We start from the raw sequence: 10,237 nt of genomic DNA, 5'->3' as shown, positions 1-10,237 counted from the left end.
GAAATGTCAAACTGCAAGTATGTGGCAAGTCGTAATGCACGTTGTTTTAGATGTCACTTTAACTAGGTAAATAAATGATGTATAACATTCAATTAACATCCATTGAACTAATACAGTTGTTTTTAAGATCTATTGAGCAGTTTAACTGGTCATTTATCGAAATTTTTACTAAATGTAATTTATAAGTGAACATATTTTTTATGACAGTTAATGGAAACTGGGGATCTTGGTCAGACTGGACAATTTGTAGTTCTAGTTGTGATTCTGGCCATAAAACGAGATCCCGCCTCTGTAATAATCCGGTACCATCCTCAAATGGTGCATACTGTAATGGAAACTCGTTCGAAGTACTTAATTGCAGCATTGCTAGGTGTACAGGTATGTTTGTCTGTTATGAGAATAACATTTTATTATGACGAGTACTAATATAAGCTTAAGATTTGTTGTCAGAACTTTCAATGTACACCTAAAATCTCAATATATTCATATAAACTAAGATGATAATGAAACGATGCTTTCTGTTTCTCGGGTGGGGGGTCTTGTTTTTTCCCGTTTTTTTAAACTTTTGTATCACTAACCATCTAGATAGCCATTCTGTTAGATATTAAAGGATATGAGTATTGCAAACTAGAAGTATGTGACACTAGTTTGAAGCCGATAAATATGGTTTTTGAAATATATTCTTACCTGGATAAAAGTGAAATCCCCAAAACACCTAACACCAAATATTAAAAACGGAACGTTCTTCATCAAATGACAAACGCAAAAGTTCAAACACTTGAAACGAAAGAAAAGTAAATGATCAAATCCCCCCAAAAAATTATGTCTAATTTTGTAATTAAACTTTTTCAAGCTATTTCTACTGGTCATATTATCGAAATTGTTTTTAGAATGCAACTTATATTTTGCATTTTTGGCTGAAAGTTAAGGGAAACTGGGGATGATGGTCAGACTGGACAATCTGCACTTCTAGTTGTGATTCTGGTTTTCAAACGAGATCCCGCCTCTCTCAGATATTATAGTTAATGAAATGTCAAACTACAAGTATGTGTTATTTTAGATGTCACTTTAACTAGGTAAATAAATAATGTATAACATTCAATTAATTAGCATCCATTGAACTAATACAGTTGTTTTCAAGATTTATTGGGCAGTTTAACTGGCCATTTATCGAAATTTTTCCTAAATGCAATTTACAAGTGAACATTTTTTTAATGAGAGTTAATGGAAACTGGGGATCATGGTCAGACTGGACAGTATGCAGTTCTAGTTGTGATTCTGGACATCAAACGAGATCCCGCCTCTGTAATAATCCGGTACCAACAGCAAATGGAGCATACTGTAATGGAAAGACGTTCGAAGTACTTAATTGCAGCATTGCTAGGTGTACAGGTATGTTTGTCTGTTGTGTTTGTTGTTTGTCGTACCATGATGTTGATAGTTATGAAAGGTACCAGGAGTATAATTTAGTACGGAAGACGCGCGTTTCGTCTACATAAGACAGACTCACCAATGACGCTCATATCAAAATATTTATAAAGCCAAACAAGTACAATGTTGAAGAGCATTGAGAATCCAAAATATAAAAAATTTGACATGGACTGATTCATTTTTTAAAATGTGTTGCAAGGGAGTAATGCTATTTAAACATAACAACGCCATAGTATGTGCTGGTTTTTATTTTTGTGATCGTTTTTTGTTTTTTAGTTTTGTGTGTGTGTGTGTGTGTGTGTGTGTGTGTGTTTGGGGGGGGGGGGTTACAATCATTTATGATTAAAACAATTATATTTTCTGCGACAAATATAGTTGGTTTACATTTCAAACTACTAGTTTAAGACGATTTTCGAATGTTTAGTTTCTTTTTTCACAAACTGTATGTACGTGTTATCTTCAATATACTAAGTGATTCAAATAAAACAAAACAGAGACTACATATGAAGATGTTTAATAGTTATAGTATTAGAGTATAAAAAGCGAAAACATATAGTTTTAAAAGAAGAAACGAACGTGATACAGATCTTGATTAGTCAAAAATCATGGCGAAACCATTTTGTAGACTACATCAATTTTATTCGTGCTTCAAGTAGCTACAATCTTAATTTAACAAATGATAATTTTAAAAATACCAAAGCCACCTGCTATGCTCTAAATTTAACAACTTACTTCGTTTACTTAGTAGTGGCATCTTGTAATAAAGGCTTAAAAAAAGAAGAACATTAAAGCCAGAGCAAATTTTCAAAATGAACAGTCTACTATTGATATCATATATAAAATTATCTAAAATATTGGGAATTTATGAATTAAAAATAAATATATATGTGCCTGTCCGAAGTCTTGGTCATGTATCTTGAGTAGTTGTCGATTATTGTTGTTGCTCAAACATGATTTCATTGATTTTTTTTGTATTACAACACTGTTGTAGGTTTGGGATGGATTAGCGCTACCAACCTAGTTAGAACCCTCTGCATTCTACTGCACCTGTCCTTAGTCAAAAGCCCGTCACATCTTATACATATCGTTATCAATAACAATATTGCATATGCTGTTAACAATTACTCAACTGACACAGCTATCTCATTTTCTTTAATTTCATCTTTTCAGTTGATGGAAGTTGGGGAGGGTGGAGTATGTGGTCAGAATGCAATGCAACTTGTGATGGTGGTGTACAAAAACGTACTCGTTATTGCAATAACCCTTATCCATCAGCTGGTGGATCTGCATGTTCAGGGATGGCCGACCAAATACTAACATGCGCAGATATTAATTGTCCAGGTGGGTGATTATTTTCTACAAAATTTCACTGTATCCGTCACTGGGTCTATGTTGTAACAAACAGTTTCAAATTTTTAACATTCATAGTTTTAGCAGTACGTGCTTATTACTGTTTGTACAAAACAAATGTGTATGTAATTTTGTTTTATCTTCTTTTTGACATTTAATTTTTTTAACTTTGAAAAAAAAAAGCTGACAGTTTTATTATCTGATTTTTTCGCATGTATATAAAAAATACAAAATGCAAAAACAATCTTCATGAATATTAAAATAAAATCTAAGCATCAAGAATGTGTCTATAATACACGGATGCAAAAGCGCACTATAAATCAAAAATCTAGTTTGGCATTTAAAGTCGAAAGATGGTATCATAGTGAAAAGTAAAATTACAAAAATATTGAACTCAAGGGAAAAACAAAATCAAGTTTTAATTTAATTGGATTTCATATTAATCATAAACTACCATGACTTAACACTTTCACCAAAACCTTTAACCTGAAACACATCAGTGTCTCTGATCAGTGAACCATAAAGTTGGTGCCTAAAATCTAACTTTTTATTTATATTTAACAGATCATACCATAGGGAACATGTTCACTAAGCGTCAGGTTGATTGGACATCAACTCAATTAAAACCTACCTTGACCAAACACTTTATCGTGAGGAGGGACAGACGAACGAATAGACGAACGAATGGACAAAGGGACGAAGAGACCAGAAAACATTATACACCTCTACTATTGTAGGTGGGGCAAAACAAATTAAGAAAATATGGTGTGATTGCCAAGTACACAACTTTCCACAAGAGACCAAATGACACATACATTTATAACTAAATGTCACCATTCGTCTTTCAACATTGCATAAAACCATATCGCATAGTCAGGATTTTGTATTTCATTATTTTAAACTGTTATGATAAGGCATTAAGAATAGTTTATAGAAATAGTTGTATTTGAATTCAACCATTTTTTAGTCATTGGTGCCTGGTCAGAATGGGGAGTTTGGAGCTTGTGTTCGGCTTCGTGTGGTATGGGAAATAGGACAAGGAGTAGACTGTGTGACAATCCTCCTCCTTCTTATGGCGGAGAGTATTGTAATGGCAATAATGTTGATTCGGATACTTGTAATACCCATGCATGTCCTAGTATGTATAACGTATATTATGTTAGGCAATTTCGTTTTAGCTATTTTACTTGTTCTTCCATACAAATTAAACGGATCAAATACACATTATTTGCTCCAACTTTCAAACATATTTTATGAGTGAGAATCTATAAATGACTCGAACTCGCTTAGATTCCTTGAAAGAAAAGAAACATGTAATTTTATTTCAAAATTTAAAATTGTTCAGGGGCATATCAAAGATTTACAAAGTAAATTAATATTCTTGTTTTATAATATGCAACAGAAGGATACATTTCCAGTATATATATACATTCAATAGATATAGTCTTAAAATTTGCATAACGGTACTAATCTAAGATGGTATCATACGAAGATGTTGTTATTAAATCGTAAATAAAATTGAGAATGGAATGTTATTAAATCGTGTATATATATATATAAACTATGTTTATTGAACAGGGATAAACTTTTTGAAAAAGCATGTTGGTAACAGCTAATAGTTCTCTAAAACTGACGCAATTAAAATATATAATTTGAAAACGGTGTGTGTTGTTAATGAACAAACTATTTTTTAAACATTCAATTGCAATTCCTACACGAGTATTTTGCAGGCTTTGTTCCTATATATTTATATATTATATATATATTCCTTCTATGTTTAAGACAGATCTCTTACAAATGCTTTTCAGAATAAGTGATAAAGTTGTGAAATTATCATTTCTTTTTAATAAAGTAAAATGATTATAAATAGTGTTCGTTCAGGGTCCTGTATTCTGGAATCAACTCCTTTTGAAAGTTAAAAAATTTAGCGTGTAGAAGCAATTGGTGAATAAACAGAACATAAAGAGCTTTAGGTTGAATGTATATATATTTTAAGACTAACAATAAATATGTTAACCCTTAACTTCTTCACAATTTTGTAAGCTACATTTGTATCAACGGAAAAAAGAAAAAACAAATGCAACATGAAGTTGAAAAACTACGTCGGCATTAAATCAATATAAGTATTATTGAAGTGTTAGATCTAAGATGTTGCATAACTACATTTGTACTGCTTCATTTGTATAAACGAAAATGAGTTAAGTGTATATGTGATAAATAAACAACATACTAATATCAAATGATTTAGATTTTCGTTGTCCCAGTAAATTATCAAGTTTAACGTTCTGTAAAAGGTCTGAATTTCATTATGTACGAAAATCATAAGAAACAAAGCATCAAATATATACATGCATGTCCCCATAACAATTCGGACCATAGACATGATAGTCCAAATGTGAGTATATATAACAACATAAGCGACAATAGACACATTCAATAGTTTCAAGTTCAAAATATAATTAAGGTTGTGGATTGGTCTTTTTCTGTTTCTTTGAATTGTTTGTAGTTTGATCATTTACATGTACTCTTTGTCTTGTTGAGTTCATGTTTAGGTTAGTTCAGTAAGACAGCTTCTGTGTTTAGCTTTCAAACAAGCAATTGCAAGTGGAATAAACATACACATCATAGCTGCAGTCTAGATAGATTGATGTTGATGTTATCAGGGGTATCTTATGTGATACAAAGTAAACAAAGAACGCTGATATTACACAATGTTTGTTGAGTAGTACAATGTTTTACTTTACTACCTGCATTTATGACACGATTCAAATAAATCTGTTAAATCTATGATCGGCTAAAGTTGTTGTTATAAAATATATAGCTATCCTATTTCTTTTATTTTAGATGATGGTGACTGGAGTGAATGGTCATCCTGGGATACATGTAGTGCAACATGTAATGGAGGAATACGGGATAGAAATAGGAAATGTGATGCTCCTCCGCCATCTAACGGGGGACGTTACTGCAATGGTACAACGATAGAAAGTCGTTCTTGCAACAACCAGAACTGTGAAAGTAATTGCATGATCTATTTTACAAATCGGTTGTCCCACTACATAAATATGTCCAAAGGAAGTGTTTTTGTAATGTTAAGGTATCATACACTAGGTACCATTAACATCTGATCATTTGCCGAAATGCGTATTTGGTGACGTAACATTGATAATATATTATCCTTCTTGTATTTTATGTAAATGATAAATGAGGTTTTCATTGTTTAAAATACGAATAATCTGGATTGATTCTGGGAACTTAAATTTTGCAATGAGACAACAGCGTAAAAAGACTAAAACTTCGTATTGTTAATGCAATTACGTTATATTTCACCTTTTGGTATATATTTTCGTATTTATATTGGCTCTTTCTAAGTTAATGTTGATTGTAATTCCGACATATTTCCAATGTCTGACTAATGAATTTATAGACATTGTAGTTTTTGTATTTCACTATATTACATTTGGTAATAAAATTAGATTACGCTTTGCAGTTGATGGACAATGGGGTACATGGCAAGAATGGCAACCATGCAATACAACGTGTGGGAATGGATCCAAACACCGATTCCGGGAATGTGACAGTCCTTCGCCGTACTTCGGGGGTTCTGAATGTATGGGACTTGATTTCGACATCCATGCATGCTTTCAAGACATATGTCCAGGTAAGCTGAGTTGTTAGTCTACCATTCCATCCTTTTATTTTCATATTCAGGTGTCATAGCTATGAATTATTTTGCTTTTCTTTCTCTGACAAAAGATTAATTCGTTTAATGATTTGCTTCACTCTATATATTTACTTTCAGTAATTTAATTGACTACAGTCATATGTTTCTTGTTTGTGCTTGTATTTCATTTTAGCTATTATCGTATGGGAATGAAAGATGAAGCTTAGTAATTTGCTGCTATATAAATGAATTGTTTGATACTTCTCTCTGGCTAAGTCTAACCTTTGTTTTTGTTATTGATTGCTCTGTTTAGGTTGGTTGGCTTTTTGTTTCTTTTATGCATCTTTTATGGAAATGATTTGAAATTGCCTTGATTTCAAGCGTTCAAGTAATTTTATGATTAATTCATGTTAACACTCACAACGTTTTTCGCTTTTTTTTTTCTCTAAACGTTGCAGCCTCTGTTGCAAGTCTTGGCAGTTATCCTACCAAACATATAGCTTTCCCTGGGAATTCCGGCTAGTTAAATCGCCAGCAACAAATGCTGAAAGTTGTGCAAATACCACCAACATGAATATAATAAATCATCATTTAATTAGTTTGAGAGATATCCTATACGCATATTCCATTAATGTTTAATTTATAAGTAAAACTGATGCAGTGCCAAAAAATCCATGCTCTTCATTTCGTATTTTGCAGATGCACATCTACAGGTCAAAAAAGAAACATCAAATTCGGTATCATCTGCACTGCTTGGAGGTGTTGCAGTTGCGTGCGTTGTTGTAGCGGTTGTCATAACGTGTATAGCTTTATTTGTATTTCGCAGATTTAGACCCAATAAAGTTGGTAAGTGTATGTGTATTATCAATTGATATCAACAAATAAATATATTTATCGCTATTTTGCGAAATTTCCTCCTGATCTTACAGACCGAGAATTTCCCTTTCCACCACACCAGAGTGGTAGATAAATTTATCGATAAAAAAGTAAGGGCGCACATGCCCGTTGTCAATGAAATTAACAACGTCTTCGGAGGTAAAATAGCGATCAACAGATTATCATTGGTAATCTCGATGATTCGATTGAGACGACCAACGATAATCTTTAATAATAAAGTTTAGAAGTGTTTGTAAATTACTTTTTGCTAAGGAAATACTATTTATTAGTAGTCCATAAATGAAACAAGTACACTCGTGTTGCATTCGAAGAGAGAACCAAACATAGGGTGACATATAAGAAACATACAAACGGAAAGTAAGACGAACCATTATCTGCAGATTTCGCATGAATGGCCGAGACATATAATTCAGAATGTAGGCCGTACGGTGACCTATAGTTGGTAATGTCTGTGTCATTTTGGTCTTTTGTGGATAGTTGTCTCATTGGCAATCATACCACATCTTCTTTTTTGTATCATTTTGAAAGATGGAAAAAATTGCTGTGATGTTCATGACAAGAAACATTTGAGAAATATCCCAATCGCAAGAAGAACGGCGGGATTGTGACTTTAACAACTGAACTAAATCCGTGGCCATTCCAATATTCCATTACTATCAACGGAATCAAGAAAAATGTGTAATTTATCAATTGAGTTTCATAATATATCTTATCATCTAACATAATGAAATTAAGTCATCCTACATACTGCTGAATACTGAGGTAAAAAAAAGTTATTTATTGCTGAATAAAACCTTCCTAAAATCCAAAATAAAACGTATTATACATATACTGTAAACCAACTAATTTTCGCGGATACTTTATTTCGCGTTCAGTCCTTACTAGTCCATTTTGCGATTTTAAAATTTACTTCATGTAGTTAAGTAAGGAAAAAACCAAGTTTAACATATTCTCGACGATTTATATTCTCGATTTTTTTGTACTCGCGAAAGTCGCAACAAAATACATCGTTCGCGAACATTTGTTGGTTTGTAGTAGTCATTATATGCCTGGCTTATACAAAATTCAATATGTCTACGATCCAATTTTGATTGATATCACATGTTCATCATATGTTCAAAGTTATTCCAAAAGACGAAGACATATTTCAACATCTTCAAAGAGGAATACGAATTCCAAACATATTCTTTTACATCGTCGTCCAAACACTTATTAAATAAAATAAGAATGGAAATGGGGAATTTTTCAAGTATATATATTCAACAGTGTATGATTAATGAAATGCATATTCGGGGAATTATGTAAATGTCCGGCTACATTTGATATTTGTACCTCATTCCAATTCATTTACTAGGTTAGAGTTTCTGAAGGTACCCTAGTCACAAAACGAAATACATTATATATATTTGTTAACGAATATAGCAAATATTTGTGTTAATATATACTATAACTAGCTATGTTGAACATGTTGAATATATGATCACAGAATGGCTTTATCTCTTATATTAATGTATGGTGATTTATTTTTTAGCAAAAAGAAAGAAAAGTGGATGGTAAGTTTTCATTTTTTTTTATTAATATTTCAATTTGTTTTTGCAAAAATATATTCGAACTGATTCTTCCTTTTTTTATTGCATCGTGAATTTAGTATATATGCTTCATGCAATTTAGTAAAATATATTGTTTGGGTTGTACTGAAACTTTAAACTTTGCACTATCTCTATTCATGTACATTTCTTAATCTCATGTTTAAAAACGAAATAAAAGTTTACATGCATTGTTGTCTTCTTTTATTTATTTATTTACAAGCTTGAATATTTGATCTAGAGTCCAGAATTCATAGTTACACGACAACACTAAAGCGAAGTCTATTAAGGTAATGTTACTAATCGCTCGTGCATAATTTCAAAGTGTACCATAAGTTTTTCATTGATTGACTCGACATTTTTTATTTATGTTTCAGCAACACCGAAAGTCTTGCTGAATTAAGAGTAACTAGCCAACAAAATGATTACGATTGCATCGGACGGGCTAGTGGTATACAGAGTGGCGTTTATGATACCTGCAGAAATACTAATAGTAATGTCTATGCTAATACACAATTCACTGCTGACAATATCGAAACAGGTGCTCGTGCAAACGCATCATGCAATGCTGACAATGTCAAAACACGTGCTCATGCGAACATTCCATGCAATGCTAACAATGTCGAATCACGTGCTCATGCGAACATTCCATCTAATTCTGACAAAGTCGAATCATGTACTAATGCGAACGTTCCATGCAATGCTGACAAAGATGAGGAAATATACGAAAATCTGAAAATAAGATGAAGCTGTTTGATTCAACAAAATAATTTTAAAGTGTATTGTCATTTACATTTATATAGTCATATTTACATTCATATGGTCATCAATGGGATGTTGGATGTGTATTAATTGATATCTTAGTCTCAGAAGATGTCTATAACAGCAAGTACTCTCAGATATGTTCTTAGTGTCTTTTTGTTGTGGGGATGTTCAAGTACTCTGCTAAGTCTGCTAAGTTCTTTTGTAAGATATATATTTCTGCTGTATATCGATCTGATAAGTTCAACTGATTTTTATTTTTTGGTTGTATGATGTACTGTTACATCACTGTACTGTGGGTTCGGAGGTGGAGGCCTTCAAATTAATTTAACCCTGCCACATTCTCCTAATGTATGTCCAGAAGTCAGAAGCTTGTAATACAGTGTTATCGTTTGTTGCTGTATATCATATTTGTTTTTTCACTCATTATCGTTTATCTTTTTGTACTAAAACGAGGCCGTTAGTTGTCTTGTTTGCATTTACATTTTGTTATTTCGGGACCTCTTAAAGCTGATTATGTGTTTGTATTTGCTCATTGTTTAAAGCCGAA

The 10,237-nt window shown here is 32.3% G+C and overlaps 1 protein-coding gene across 1 annotated transcript; it reads left to right on the top strand.

The window, feature by feature from the left end:
- The first annotated feature begins 209 nt into the window (after positions 1–209).
- LOC143052285 (coadhesin-like) lies at positions 210–10,009 on the top strand. The gene is made up of 9 exons (XM_076225291.1): positions 210–378; positions 1,222–1,392; positions 2,602–2,772; positions 3,749–3,919; positions 5,626–5,796; positions 6,269–6,439; positions 7,142–7,288; positions 8,871–8,892; positions 9,303–10,009. Exons 3-9 carry the CDS (start codon positions 2,628–2,630, stop codon positions 9,670–9,672), a joined length of 1,197 nt encoding a protein of 398 aa, XP_076081406.1. The 5' UTR covers positions 210–378; positions 1,222–1,392; positions 2,602–2,627; the 3' UTR covers positions 9,673–10,009.
- The last annotated feature ends 228 nt before the right edge of the window (positions 10,010–10,237 follow it).

Source organism: Mytilus galloprovincialis, chromosome 11 (assembly GCF_965363235.1).
Source record: "Mytilus galloprovincialis chromosome 11, xbMytGall1.hap1.1, whole genome shotgun sequence".
Classification (NCBI taxonomy): domain Eukaryota; kingdom Metazoa; phylum Mollusca; class Bivalvia; order Mytilida; family Mytilidae; genus Mytilus; species Mytilus galloprovincialis.
This window is presented reverse-complemented; position numbering and strand designations above follow the sequence as displayed.